Here is a 15,470-nt window from a genome sequence, read left to right as displayed (position 1 = left end):
CACAACGCTCACACTAACAGGCGCACCAAAGCACAGGGTGGTTCAACACCACGAGACAAAAGGTAATCTCTGGCACCATCAGGAATAGTGTTTAATGCTGCGGTGCTTAACTTGCACAGAGCCACCCGGGCTTTTACCTGTTGATAGTTGCCCACACTCAGTTTGGTTCGTTCTATCATCAGGGCACCCTTTGAGGCAATTACATATAGAACCATTAACACCAATCAAGCTACTTTTAATATGCCATCTATAAACTTCCCTTGTAGTCAGAACACAAGGCTGCAACACCGAACAATTTGATGTCGATGCCGTTCCGAGAGTCCTAAATAAGATTTTTGTAATATTTTCCCCTTTCTTTTGGAAGATAAGGAAAAAAACGTTCTCAGGATCAAACCTCATATTTCAATAATATAGGGAGTGGTTCTAAACTAATTTTAAAAATGCAGAAACGTCTTCGTTTCAATAATGGGAAGGTAACCTACGCTTCAGTTACACCACGCAAGTCCCGTAAACCAAAAAATGTCTTTCACCTCAATGCCCATCTACATATCAGGCACAATTTTAACGGATTATGTACTTTTCTTAGCAAGATTTTATTTCTTGGCTAGCTAACTGAAGCATAAAGAATCAATTCTAAACTAAATTGAAGCCGCTTTCGCCCTCATGCAACCCATACCAATAATACACTGCTAAATTTTTGGAGGGTCATAGATCAAAGAGAAGCACCGTGTCATATATACGGATCCGCTTTGAGCGGATGCAAATATGTCGTTCATCGAGGTATCTATAGCGTCATCATGTCACTAGCTGTATATTAACCACAAATGCACTTTATGATTGTGATTTCATTGAACGACGAACAAGGCTTTTTCTTTTTTTTGAAACGTTGTTTGTTCACAGGCTGCTCACTGGTATCATCAAATTGCTATTTGTTGACGTTATTAATTATCCTACCCTAATTGTGAAATTGTTTTACATGTTTTAAATGTACTTTTATGGTTGCCGAACACAACCGAATAAAGTGATTACTTACATATCAGGCAGGACAAGAGCGCCACCTTGTGGTAGCAGGTGACAACTGATATTCATAATCTGGCCAGAATCCTTTCAGCTTGAGTAGTGTTTTGTGTCTATTGCTCCCTACAGTTGAAATTCAGCAACTTTTTCAGATTAGAGGCAGCGGTCGAAGTGCATAACACACAGGTATGGAACTAGGATTCCTAGTCCAGTAGGGGAGGGACCAGTGAGTGTGGGAGTTGGGGCAGAGGAATAGCTAAAAAGAAAAACATATTCCCTATTTTCTTGACCTTTCTTTTAAAAGGTAACTGCCTATAAAATTGAATGCACACAGCTTAAATAAAAAAAAATCTTAAATTTTGTGTGTATCCTCGCTGAAGTCACAAACGTACAATATTTTCAGGTACCCATATCACTTTATTCTATAAATATTTAATGTCAACTTCTTCTCAGCATGCATTGTAATGGCAGATTGCTCACAGCCTCAGTTCTTTTTGAATTGCAATATACAATACTGAAATGCATAACAGTTGTAGAGACAACCGGGAAGGAGGGAGGGTTGTTTGTGAATTCAGAGGATGTCTACGATGCAGAACTAGAATTACATGGAAGTAACATTTCCTTCTTCAGTGCAGGGTCCCCAGTGATAGTCAAATTTAGAATAGAACTGCAAGCATATCCCTATATTGCCACAGATAACAATAACGGTTTAAGCTATACAGTTAAGTTAATAAGACATGCGTGCACTAACAATATTTCTAGGGAAAACAAGATTATTTGCTGTCGCCTCATCTTATATAGTGTCAGTTATAGAATCTTTATCCAAACAGTGTTTGGTAAAAGTAAGAACTGACTCCAAGTGGCTCCTTTACACATAGCTGTTAACAGAACATTCCATAACCAGGCAGGAGAGGCTGCTCTGCTAGGTGTAGGATGAGCTCCTCAATCTCCAGGAAAAGCATAGGTAGCTAATTGATGATAAAGAGTATTACATGAAACCATCCATCTGACTATAGTTTATTTTGAAGAAGCCACACCAGTGCTAAGAGGTCCACAATTAAACTATTTTGCTTTATAGATGCCATTAGAAGCGTTCTTAAATTCTGTTTGAACATTAACATTTAATGAATAAACTTCTTTCAGCAGGAGAGGCTTGATTACTAAAAAATACTAGAATTGAAATTGTCTGGTTTACATCAAAATCTGAGAGAATGAAGGGTTAAAAAAAGAAAAGAAGACTGTGTTCTTAACACTCCCATTTTGTTACGAAAATCTACCTATGGTAAGGTTCCACAGAGAAATGAGACTGAAGCTCACTAATTCTACTTGCTGATGTCATTGCTACCAAAAAGCTACCTTCAAAGCAAGGTGCTGCATTGAGTCCTTATGCTTGGGTGGACAAAAGAGGGAACCATTAATTGAGATCATGCTTCTTCAACAAGTAGCTCATGAGCTACTAGTAGCTCTCCTACTACCTGTAGGTAGCTCTGGTGTGCAGTACAACCGTATAAATTAGAAGATTGTGCTTGGTTGAACTAATATATTTACACAAAACTTCAAGACACAAATGTGTTTCGTTTAGACCTACTTAGCTCATGTTTGTAGAAAAATGGCTACATTGTAAAAATATATTTAAAGCTGATGTTTCAGTGATAAATCAGGAGGAAATGGGGAGACATTACTAATATTATTATCTTTGTAGCAGGAGTATTACAGCATTGGCTGTTATGAATTACTCACAAAGAAGCATATCGCATTAACAAAGACATTTTACCTTACTGCTGGTATGCACGCCTGATGACCACTGATAGCAGACTTGCAAATGGTAGCTGCTAATGTAATGTTGCGTGATGTTGTCACTGTTACAATACTAACAATATTAGTAGCTTGGGATAATTTTCATTCGTCATAAGGACCTCCCATTACCTTATTGGTTTACAGGGGTTAAAATAATAATAACCCTTAATGCTCTATTTTGTTGTAGAGTGGGTGAGCGGTTAGGCTTATCAGAGGGTGAAACTAAGCATTTTTTGGACACAGTCAATAAATGAGACACACTTACGAAGAAACTCACAACCAATTTAGAAAAATAACAGATTTTGTTCTTAATTTAGACACCACGATCTCCAAGATGAGGCAAGTACTTTTTGTGATAGCAATATTTCGACACTTAGAAAATAAAGCGGTCAGATTTGAGGCATCAGCCTTGAATACAGTAATGTTATCCTATTGAGAATACAAATACTACACAGGGTCACTTGCAACCGATTTACAGGACTGCTCTTCTGGACTAAAGTAAGTAGTGGCCAAGGTCTCTAGACCCACCAGCAGATTGGGATTACCTGCCCTGGTGTGTCCGGGTGCAGAGGTGCGCTTAGCTGTGGTAACCTCAAACCCTACGTGTTAAAGTCAATATGAGCAGTACCTGAATGAAAGGGCTGCAAGTAGGGACTGGGGGACCATCCGGCTGAACCCAAAGGAGGGCTTGGGTCTTGGGGTTCTGGGGCTAGGGGCAGCATTGGTTGGCTCTGACTCAGGCTGTGGGGCTCAGGTGCAGAGGTGTTTTGCCTGGAGGGTCACTGACAGTAGAGGCTCTCACTGCTTGGGGTCGACCTGGTAATAGGGGGAAAAAAGAAACAGCAGGGCCACTCTCGGTGCTGGCCCCGGGTTTGCTGACGTCCCTTGTCGGTAGGTCGGTCTTGGCGGTGTTGGTGTCTGGCCTAGACACTAAACAAGCCTTACTACTTGCAAATGGCCGGGGTACTCCAGCTATTGGTGCAGGGAGGCTCCTGGCAGGTTCACCGTCTCACAGACAGGCCAGGTCGACAGGGCAGCACTCCTGGATACTCGGGATTCTCGTCCCGAGTTGCTCCCTCTGTGAACCCGAGGGTCTGCAAACGGAGAATAGATAGTAATATTCTTGTCTGCTGGTGCAGGGAAGTGGCCCCTCCACTCCAATGGAGATGATGACTTGGGGTGTTGGGGGTGTTTCAGGGGTAAGGGAGGGTTGCTGAAGTGCTGGAAGTCCTCCATGGCTCTGGGCGGATGCACAGCTGCAGGACAAGTCGGGTCTTTGCAACTGTTAGGACAGGAGCAGGCAGACAGAGTTTTCCATTAAGTTCTCAGCTAGTCCACAGTTCTTGCGCCTTCGGCTCTTCCTTGTCCTTCTCTTTGTAGTCAAGCAAATCAGAAGCCTTGGTGTCGGGTGGGGGTGTGGGGGGGTCACCTAAATACTAAATTTAGTGGCGTTTGGGGATGTGTAAGGTAGTAGCCAATGGGCTACTCACCCTTGGGGTGACGACACCCCCTATATGACCACTTTCTGTGGCGAGGGGCATAACCCTGTCCCAGTATTCCTAATTCCACCAAAAACAAGATGGTGGAACCCCTTCATCATGAAGCACATCAAGCAGCCCACCTTAGAGGTGTGACTAGCCTGGTAGTGCAACACACCTACTTGCATAGCCAAGTTCCCGTCTGTCCAGGTGCCTAATGGACCTCAGGTCAGGGGGTGGCTTCACCCAGGTCTGGGGGAAGCCTGGGTCGCATATCAAAGATGGCAGGGACTTTGAAGTACATGGCCTTGGTATGGAGATTTACCAGCTCTCCTGCTGGAGGAAGTCATAACACCTTCCTCTGAAGCAGACATTATTTCTGACCTCTGAGACTGTGGGCTATCACCTCCAGGGGGTCAAAAAGTCAGTGGTGGCAGGCTGGTCAACACCAGTCAGCCAGGATACCAGAAGACTAGTAGATTTAAATTGGGCACATTTAAGGTGCCCTCTGGTGCATGTCATAATAAATCCATTATTGGCATCAGTATGGATTTAATGAAGGCAAGGTGATACCAAACACCATAGATTTCAGTGAAGTCATTATGTAGCTGGGTAACTTGTAATGACCAGTGCCCAGTAAATACCGTAAGATGGCTTCCCTGTCCACTTGCAATATCTAGGAATAGAACTAGATATCAAGGGGGATATCTGCTCATGCAGATATGTCTTTACATAAAATATAATGAACCCTGCCTTAGGGCTTCACATCTGCTGTAGGGGTGACTTACAAATATTATGTGTAGTGACTGTGGCATGGCACACAATGAGTGTGCCATGTCAGGGTTTCATTTGCGGTTTGTACCATGACACACAGCCTGCAATGGCAGTATGCCTGCAATTTGTATGGGGGTCTCTTAGACTGCCATAATTAATGCTATAGCCCTTGGGGACCCTCTTTAGGACCTATGCCCTAGATTCCAAGGGCACCATTTACTAGGGACTTACAGGGGTGCTGAAGTACTTGCCAACTGTGTTGCAATCGGGTATTTTGTTTTTTGGGAAAAGAACACTGGCACCCAAGCCTGGTTTGCAGGCTCCAGTGCACTGTAATTGAAAACCAGCAGTGCACAGTTCAAATGGGGGCAAAAAGTAGTAGGGGGGGGGGGGTGCAAAATACCTGGCCTACTACAGTACAAAGTTTCCCCTGGAGGGCACACTTCTCCCTTTCCAGAAAGTCAGGGTAGATTGTGGGTAGTATGTACAGTGGTGGATATAGACATCTTGTAGTTGATACGCAAGAGCAGAGGAAGTGGCCTTCTCACCATCTTGGATTGTGAGCGAGACTTGGAGGTGTACTGGCTCTGTGTTTGTTGCAGTTGTTAACCTCTGTCTCTACAATAGACCTACAACTGTTGCTGTTGTTACTACTGTCCCAGATGTGGAGGGTAAAAAGACCACTGAGGGGCTAGAATGCTCTGCATGGCTTGGCATCCATTCCATCACATCATCGGTGTGAGGTTTAAATAAAACTAGTCTAGTGAAGGGAAGATTCATAATCTTTAACTGAACTTTTGGCTTCCGAGATGGAAGTCAAAACCAGGTAGATCTTCCGAGTGAGATGCCATGACAACACGGGGTAACGGTAAGATCTACATAATCAATCGCTGCATTGAACGAGTCATTGGAAACAGTTTGACCATTTAACCTTATCGTACTAGTTCCAGACATTTTTGTCTCCTGTCCTTTGGGAGCTCATGAGCAAATTAAGATAGGTATTCCCAGGATGATCTATTGAATCTCCCTAAAAGAGCTGATGCACTTGCAGCTTTAAAGGCTACTGCAGCAGAGCCACAAACCTTTCTTACCGCAGCATCAAGTCTCTTGCTCTCCTTTTTTGGAGTGATTGAAGTCTCATGAGCTGAAGTGCGTCTCTTCCTCACAGGTGAAGCTATGACAGAAGCCGGTTCAGGATCTTGTCGCAAATAAATTGAATCTTGTTGAGAGGGTTTATAATTTTTAGGAAACCTTTGTGTTGCAGTTTTGTCACTTATCCTCAAGATCTGAAAATCCATGTACCAAAGGCAAAATGGGTCTTGGTTAAAGTGTCTCCCTTATCACTGAAACAACTCGCTGAGGAGCTGAAACTGAATATTCAATTTAATCTCCGACGATCAAGACATACTGAAAAGTTAGAATGTCATGTATCAGTGATGACCTTAATGGTGATGCAGCTGGAGAGATTGTAGTATATGTAGAATAGGAGTCTGAAGAATGAGACCTGGTTGAAGAAGGTGAAGGAAATCATGTTCTTTTATGTCTCTTTGGTGAAGTGGTTGGAGGGGCTCTAGCTGAAACTGGAGACATGGATGTGGCACTTGCTACCATCAATGGAGTTTGTGATTGCACTGGCGTCGATGGTGTAGATTGGCGAGAAGGTGAACTAGATCTAGGAGAAAGATCTAAAGGCATAAGAGGTTTGCGTACTGGGTCTTCTCTGCAACTTTGGTAATGAACCTGAATTCGCTTGAACAGACTGATGAGGAGTTTCTGAGGAAATGAAGAAAACAAACAGTGGTAGCAACAGAGTGCCTGTACTCTGATCTTTAGGACATCAAGTGTCAACAGTGGTCTAGACTCTAAAGCATTAAGGTTTATCTCCTCAACATTGATGATGCCCCTTTGTGTTCTTACTCCATATTAAGGAATATCTTTTTTCTGATTCTGAAAAATGCAGTTGTATCTAGCTGTTTATGGAGACATCACCCAGGAGAGAGGTATCACCATGGAGATTGTGGTGTCTACCGCCATCTACAGACTGACTATTTAAAGAAGAAAGTGTTCTGGGCTCCACATAAATAGGTGGAATTATTGTACATTTAGGACTATAATCAAAGATCCTACAATGCAGAAATTAAAGTTAAACAAATCTACAAGAAAAGCATTGTTTGGGTAGGAACTCTCAGTTGGTTAATGCAATCACTTCAGATTTCTGTGTATGTAATCGGAAGGTCACAAATTTAAATCCTGGATGATGCACTTGGAATAGTGATATGTAAATTTATCGTACTATGAAGTCCCAGCCTGCAACAAATTGCACACATTTACATTTCTTTCAGGACTGTATGCACAGTGGAGAAGACTAGTTTCTTGGTTCGTTGCCTGTCTCTTCTCTTGTGTATCAGTACTGGAGACATACTCCTTTTCTTTCAGCCTAAAGTAATTCAAGCAGGAGAGTTATTTTTTTAATAAACAATGTACGAAGGCCCACCTTGTCTATGAATATGGAAGAAAGGTTCTTCCAAGGTTAAAGCCTGGAACTCACTGATACCTCTGAGTGACGTGATGGCAACTAAGAAAGCCACCTTCCATGAAAGGAATTGATTGGAGAGGACATGAATGAAGTGGCTAAAAGGAGGACCCATGAGCCCTGTAAGCACAATATTGAGGTTCCACGATGGAGCAGGAGGCACCCTGGGTGGAACGACTCTTAAGGCCTTCCATGGTAGTTTCCCCTGCAATAACGAACCTTAGGTATTTTCGATGTGCAGGGTGGACGGGGATATGGAAGTAGGCATCCTTTAGATCTAGAGCTGTCATTAAATCACCTTGCTGGAGAAGTGGAATAACATCTCCAAGAGTGACCATAGGAAAATGTTCTGATAGAATGTATTCGTTTAATGGTCTGAGGTCCAGAGTAGGTATGAGAGAGCCATGTTAGAGGAACATGTTCCATAGCCCCTTTGATGAGTAGACTGAGCCTCTTGTTTGAAAAGAGTGAGATGCTCTTGGGATAGCCTGCGAGAGCGAGGGGGCATGTTTCGAGGAGTGGTAATGAGCCCCCGACCATGTAGGGTAATGGAGAGGACGCATTGGCCCCGGGTGATGTTGAGCCATTGTGGGTGAAAATCCTGTGATGGATGTGGGGTGAGAAGGTGGAAGGCGTAGGTAGTCACTGTTGTGCTGTGGAAGTAGAGCCTAGAGATGCCTCTTACCTTTGCCTCCATTATTATTTCCCCTGTAAAACCCCTTAAAGAAGCCTCACTTGCAGGAGTGAGAAGTCTGTTTGGTGTGTGAGGTAGAGGGCTCTGTAGTTGTGTGCCTGAAGTCTCATCTAAAGGTAGGGCACTGAAAATGACCATGTTGTGTGAGTGTCTGTAGCGCCCCCATTGCCTTTGATGTCTCTGTATCTTTTTTTAACTTCTCAAGTGCTGAATCCACTTGAAGGCCGAAATGGTGTTTCTTATTGAATGACAAATTAAGCACTGCCTGCTGTACGTGTAGTTTAAAACCAGAGTATCAAAGCCAGACTTGCCTCCTTATATGAACACTAGTATTAATGTTGTGTGCTGCTGTATCCACTACGTCTAAGGCACAGCGTATTGAATTATTAGTTATAGTCTGGCCTTCTGCAACTATTTGCTGTCCCCTTTTTCTATGTTCTTCCAGGAGAAATTGTAGTAATTCTTCCATTTCATCTCAATGGGCACTGTCATATCTGGCCAGCAATGCCTGTGAGTTGGCAATGCACTAATGATTGGCTGCTTGTGTAGCCACCCTTTTGCCAGTAGCATCTAATTTTTTACTTTCTATATCAGGAGGGTGTGAGTCTCCTGCAGATTGACTATTAGCACATTTTCGTGCAGTGGTGGCAACAACTGAATCTGGAGAGATCTGTGACCTTATGTACACTGGGTCCTTGGGGGCAGACATATATATATATTTTTTAATCAACTCTAGGGGTGATAACTCTAGATCGTACTGACTCCTTAAAAATGTTGCCAGCATGACGAAGCATGCCAGGTAACATAGGGGAGAACTGAATGCCCCTATGAGTGGATGTCAGAGTGTCAAAGAGAAAATCTTGCTCAATACGATCTGTATGCATTTCCACATTGGGTAAGGCTGCTGCTCATGCTATCACTTGCTAATAAGAGCGACTATCCTCTGGTGGTGAGAGCCGTGCAGGGTAGAGATTTGGATCATTGGTTAAAATAGGATCTAGATCGTATGGATCCCAAGGGTCAGGTTCTTGAAGTGTACCCCTAAATCTTCACCAATGTAAAAGGGTTAGCCCTGTGGTATAATCCCTGCTGCAGTAAGCAGGGTAGGTGAATGAGGAGAGGATGGAGGTGGAGGAGAAGGAGGAGAAGGAGGAGGTGGTGGTGGAGAAGGTGGATCATAAGGAGGAGGTGGTGGAGAAGGCTTATACTGAGTGGAAGCCTTTTCTTTAGAGGTTTTCTTTAGAGGTGACTAAGTGTCCAAAGCTTCCTGGAAAAGTAACTTCCTCTTTAGGGGAACAGGTGGGGAGGCAATAATTCGTCCTGTTCATTCTTGGATGTGTATTTGGTGCTGACGAGCGTCCACTGTCTCTAAAATAGTTTCCACCGGTGAAGGGGTGGCTGAAGACTGGCTTGAGTCTTTGCGAGTTGAAGCCTTATGGTCTGCTCTTTTCGGCAGCGAAGATTTCGATTGGTGCAAAGGTGTTGCCACCGAAGTAGCAGCCTGTCGGCTCAGTGCTTAAGTGGTCGGGCCGATGGTCCGGATCAAGATTAAAGTAATGTGTTGGGACGAAGCGTTGGACGTCAATGTCGAAGACAACTTGGTCTTGCTTATTTTCAGTGCCGAGCCAGAAGGTGGGGCATTCAAAACAGTTTTTTGGATCTGACCATGGCCTGGTGGCAGTGGTGGTCCGGCAACCTGTGTGTGAGGCTTCTTTGCAGTCTTTTGCTGGGCAATAGGGGCCACTTAACTTACAGTTTGCACAGGCGTCACCTGGTGGCTTTGCCACCTTTTGACTATTCCCCTGGCATCAGACTGGATCCAGAATCTTTTGAACAGTACCTCTGCACATCCGTAGGTGACGCTCCTGAACGGACGTGCAGGGCCTACGTAAGCACTACTCCCATGTGCTGACATCAGTCGGAGTCCTGGATGGAAAAAGACTTATCTTCCTCCTGCTAGGAGTGTACTTCCCCCAAAGATATCCGGAGTGTCTTCTGGAGTCTTGGCCACCATTTTTAACCAACAGGCTCTTTAGTCCTGAAGGGTCTTCTTTGACTTGAAGGATCGGCAAGTGTCACTGGTAGCCTTGTGATCAGTGGAAAGACACAAATTGCACACCAGATGTTGGTCGGTATGGGGGAATTTCAAACAGCACCGAGGGCAAAATCAAAGTGGCGTTCGTTCCACCAGCCCAGCATAGTCTGATGCCACATGTTGAGGTAGGCCCGAAATGGGCGAGGACGCCTCGAAGTGCAGACACTGGGTGCCCAACCAGGGAGGCGGAACTCAGCACTGAGTGTAGGAGGATATCCTGAATGAAATACAATACTGTCTCTGAAAAGAAAAACTGAAGAGAAACAGTTTGGACCGGATTGAGCTGAAAGAGAAAGAGAGGAGACACTCATCCGAACCCAATGGTGGAGTGAAAACAATCTAACAAAGGGCTCGATGCCCATGCGCAATATCACTGAGGAGTCACTCGATCCCGTGACTCAAAAGGCTCCGTTGAAGAAAAAGAACTTGCAACACTCCGTACCCAACATCAGATGGTAAAATAATGCAGAGCATGTGTATCTACAGACACAAATGCCATCGAACAACTGTTGTAGGGTTTTACTGGATAACTAGTTAGAATTGAGAAGACAATGGGAAAAAGGCCATTTGGAGCACATTAAAATAGTAACAAGTGAGTCAAAAACACAGAAAAGAAGGTGCATACTATCAAAATATTAATGAAACTAGAAGAAGGAGAAAACAGTAGCTGTGATGATTTGCTCATGAAAAAGGGGTATGTGAATGACTGGGAGTGACAGCAGGAAAGAAGATTCGGAACGATTCAATAGGACTGCAGGCACACAAAATAAGTGCAAAGCAATTTTGAAAAGTTCCAGAAACTCAAATAACAAAGCAAATTTGAGTGTCTGACTAATAAACATACCTTAAAGTCCCAGATGGTCATTGCCCCATCAATACCAGTTGTACAGAACTTCTGACAGTCCCTTTTATCACCTTCAAAGATGGACACTTGGCTGAAATATGAAAAAAATGATTTAGAGTTGTAATGGTGAAAGCAGGTAAAGGATGAACATAAAGAAGAGATTTGGGAAAGGCATAATAAAAAACATAAGTGAAAAATATTACACTTTTTATAAGTCCTGTTCTCCACGGGACACTAAGCTGCTGTGCTTGATGGCCCTCACTGACAAGTGAGAAAACCATTAAAAGTGCTCAGGAACAATCATCCTATGGCCATGAACGTGAGACAAAGAAAGTTTGCCTAATTCTATCCACAGTAGCCTGGGTTTGTGTACATTCCCCATCTTCCCAGCCCCAAATATGTAAAATAGCTAGGTAGGGCACTAAAGGAGCAGGCACTGGAAAGGTTCAGAAGATCTTCCTCTGCCTAGCCGTTTCAATGATCTACCAGTGTAAGGGGTTTTCATCATTCCAGCAACCGGAGGCTGCAGGCAGGCAGTCGTTGAAGGTATTTTTTTATTTGTATTGTGTGTTCTCATTCAAATGAGTACTATTTAGTTTTGCCAGAAGAGTTTTCCTCAATCCTACAACTGGGTTAAAACAGTGGTGAGGCAGAGCGAAAATGGCAGGGAGAGTAATCTGGACTGCCCACTATGGAAGGGAACACCCCACCCTCTCAGTCAGAAAGGAAACAAGAGATTGCACTATCAATTTGTCATGGAAGCAGGTAGTATGCTGAAGTTGCACTGACATCACCTGCAGCTCACAGACATGGCACAGAGAAGTAACTGCAATGTGGAATAATCTCAGCAATTTGAGAGAGCAACTATGCATAAGCTTGAAGGGCTTGCAGATCAAGTTAAGAACCCAATAAAGGTCCCATTGAGACTTGATAAAAAGGTGCAGGGAGAAACATGAATGGGAGCTCCTTTAAGAAACCTAACAGGTGAATGGAACAACGAGGGTGGTAACATTAGAAAGGCTAAAAGGGTTGCGATCCAACCTTTACCAGTGCTCTCTTCAAAGCCTTGCTGAGCTGGAGATAAAATAAACATTCAAAAATCACACAGTTTGGCCTGAAGAGGGTGAACTTGATGGTCCCCACAGTAAGCCAAGAACTTTGCCCATCAATTCTAATACAGCACTTTGTTAATTCCAACTGTCAGATGGAATTAAATACACTGACGCTTGCCAAATTCATAAAGATATGAGAGGTGTATTTACAGCAATCTTAAGGACCTCATGGTCCTAATTGTACACCCCTAATTGGAGAATTTTGCATTAGTTGAGATTGTGCTTCCTTAAGGGAACCTACGTGATGCTGTTTTGATGCAGTGTCTCCAGGTTTGTGTTGCGGTCCTCAGTTGTGGCTCTCTTGTCCATATTTCGGAAACGCTCCATTGCAGAAATGTTTCTCTGAATGCTTTGTTTTGGAATGTCTAGCTTGGAAATGAAGGTCAGGGAGCCATGGTCATCACAACTGAACAGCATAGGGCAGCAGTCGTGTCCCTGTAAACAAGACAGCGTTAAATCAATGTGTGGTAGTACCAGTATTTTGATGATCCAGCTTAACAATCCATTTGCTTTATTTTGAAAAATAAACTACCTATGTATACACGAACAAGGATTCAGTACTTGTACAGATAAAGCATTCCTAGACTCTGGGAAAATGCAGTACTGTCTTGCAACACAAATGACCCAGAATCTCTGGATGCACATTCATTCGACTATTTGGCTATAGTCATCTATGAGCTATTAAAGGGCAGCAATCAACCACATCGAGGAGCAAGTTTAGGACAGACTTAGAAACACCACAAGGAAAGCATTGGTTATATCATGGTTAAAGGCAGGAAACAAATGATTGTCAGACGAGTGACACCACCACCTGCAGCTCGGAGTTTTGCATCATTACTACACCAGTATAGCAGCAATATTTCTAGCTTTGTTAACCGGGGAACTGCCAATTTAAGTTGCCCCAATGATGCCAAAAGGGTCCGTTTTGCAAGAGCAGTCTAAGTTTTCAACACAACTGCTTCCCAAGTCTCAAATCAACATGCAAAGGGACGAAGTATTCCTCTGACATAAGAGGCAGCATCTATTAAAAATATCCTACAATCCATAAATCCTGATGGTTATGTGTAGAGAGATATAAGTGAAGTAAAAAAGAAACCACGTGCCAGATCAACTTCGATATGTTTGGTCTACTGGTTTTGAACTACAGTAGTTTTCAGAAGACCAGATACTGATTTGAAAGCTTTTGTACTGGGGACAGTGCCGTTACTCACTTACACCTCATACATCTACTTATAATCAAATACAAATTAACAAGGCTTTAGCTGTGGTAGCAGAACAAGCGGATGCCATGAATGCTGGGCTTCAAGTTTAGAAAAATACATTGCGCCAACAGGATAGACACACTGGAAATGGAATCTAGAGTAAGGTTACAGGATGCAGTTGGGAAGACCGTGGTTGAACTGTATCTATGACATTGTGGTGCACTCAGAGCAAGCCACTGCCTGAACATTGCAAGATTTAGAGGTGAGTGACTAATCATCAGAAATATACAGATGGTCCATTGGGGATAGGGAATTTGGAAGGGGGAGGGGTCATTGTGACTTTTTCTCAAATAACTTCAGGCTGGAACATGTATTTGAGGAGTGTCGCATCCTGGAGGGTGCTCTAGGCAACAATTTTGTTGTGCAACTTCATAAAAGCGGTGCTGCCACTGCTGTCACCGATGCGGCTCCACTCCACATGAGCTCTCAAGCCTGCCATCGATATCACAAGAGGCACATTTCAGACTGTACACACTGTACTGCTTTTGCCCAGAAGTGGCTCTCACAGTGAGGTAACACTTCAGTTACTTCCAACTCCCTGCTTTCTAGTATGAAGTGGAGCTAGGGACCTGTTTTTGCTGCCTGGTATGTCTAACACTATTTAGGTAAACATGGCATGAAAAGTTCCAAATTTGATGGTCAATGTAAATAATTGAAAATAAAATCACAATACTTTAAATATTATGTTTCACATATTCCTGTAGGTGCGAAAATCCTGTGTTTTAGACAGCCCCCCACCGGTTTCTGGTTTTAACTGATATTTCTTCATCAAACAAGAATGCAGAAACACAGTCTTCCATAAACCTTAACATAATTGCACTCAATTAACTAAGCCACTGGCCAGCTTCCACTGTTGTATAGGCAGTGCAGACAGAAGGCTACCGTGCGATCAATCTGTGGTGAGTATCAGGCGTCGCTAAGTATTTCTATGTGACCAAAGTTATGGGTGCTCCGTACTCGATCACCTAATCAGACAGAGATCCTACAAGGCGCTGTAGGAAAGAAGTTGAAACAGTGCCAACCCCTGGCTAGTTCCATCCATGAGAATGTGCTCGGTCAGCAAGTTAAGGGGTGGGGGTAGCCAGGGGATGACGAATGCTGGTCATTATGCTTAAAACAGAGTCCCATTTTTACTTATCTCTTAGAGTTCTTTCATATCAAGTGTGGTCTGGTAAAAAGATGTGCTTTCATAGCATGAAGGTAGGCGGGATGGGTATCAAGCTGGTAGCACACAGCTTCCATGATGTGGTGATGGCACAACAGGAGACTACAGGGTTCTTGGGGAGCAGCTACAGGGCTGAAGGTAACAGCCAGAAAAAAGTAACACAAAGTGCACTTGCACTCTCAGAACCCAAACCGCTCCACTGTAGGCACTGCCCAACAACAACCCCAATACCTGCTGGGTGGCCAGGACATGTAGAGCAGCAAGCAGTCTTCATTAATGAAGAGGTCAGTGTAGAGGCAGATAAGTGTTCTGTCAGCTAACTTTTTATAGGGCATGGAAGGAGGAAAGGTAGGACGCACCGGGCTTGCTAAGCAGTTTCAACACTTGGGGCAGATCACACATATGCAGAGGGAAACACCACTATTGCCACTCGCTTATCAGAAGTATGCTTCTGCTGTGCTTCTTGCCCTAGGCACCGGACTCCGTGTCACGCTTCCAGATTTGCTGGTCTTTTCGGGCTATGTGTAGTAATGAGTTTCATCTATTTATTACAATGTGGAGTTTACCAGATCATCCATAGAACAGTTTCGCCGAGAAACCTTCACCATTTGAGGAAGAGCATTTGTACAACAAATCAGTGTACCCTTTCTGCAATGGCAGAAATTTTACTGAGTTCGGGCATTTCTTTACCAATTTATT

General features: G+C 43.5%; 1 protein-coding gene across 1 annotated transcript in view; it reads right to left on the bottom strand.

Moving 5' to 3' along the window:
* Window positions 1-15,470, bottom strand: part of ARPC1A (actin related protein 2/3 complex subunit 1A) — an 81,381-nt gene that overhangs the window by 10,818 nt on the left and 55,093 nt on the right. Inside the window, exons 8-9 of the mRNA XM_069210019.1 lie at window positions 12,586-12,779; window positions 11,233-11,323 (exon numbers count right to left, since the gene is read on the bottom strand). Coding sequence (XP_069066120.1) covers window positions 11,233-11,323; window positions 12,586-12,779 — 285 coding nt within the window. The remainder of the gene's footprint in view (window positions 1-11,232; window positions 11,324-12,585; window positions 12,780-15,470) is intronic.

Source organism: Pleurodeles waltl, chromosome 10 (genome assembly GCF_031143425.1).
Source record: "Pleurodeles waltl isolate 20211129_DDA chromosome 10, aPleWal1.hap1.20221129, whole genome shotgun sequence".
In the NCBI taxonomy this organism is placed as follows: Eukaryota; Metazoa; Chordata; class Amphibia; order Caudata; family Salamandridae; genus Pleurodeles; species Pleurodeles waltl.
Note: the sequence above shows the minus strand (reverse complement) of the source record. Positions and strands in the feature narration are given on the sequence as shown.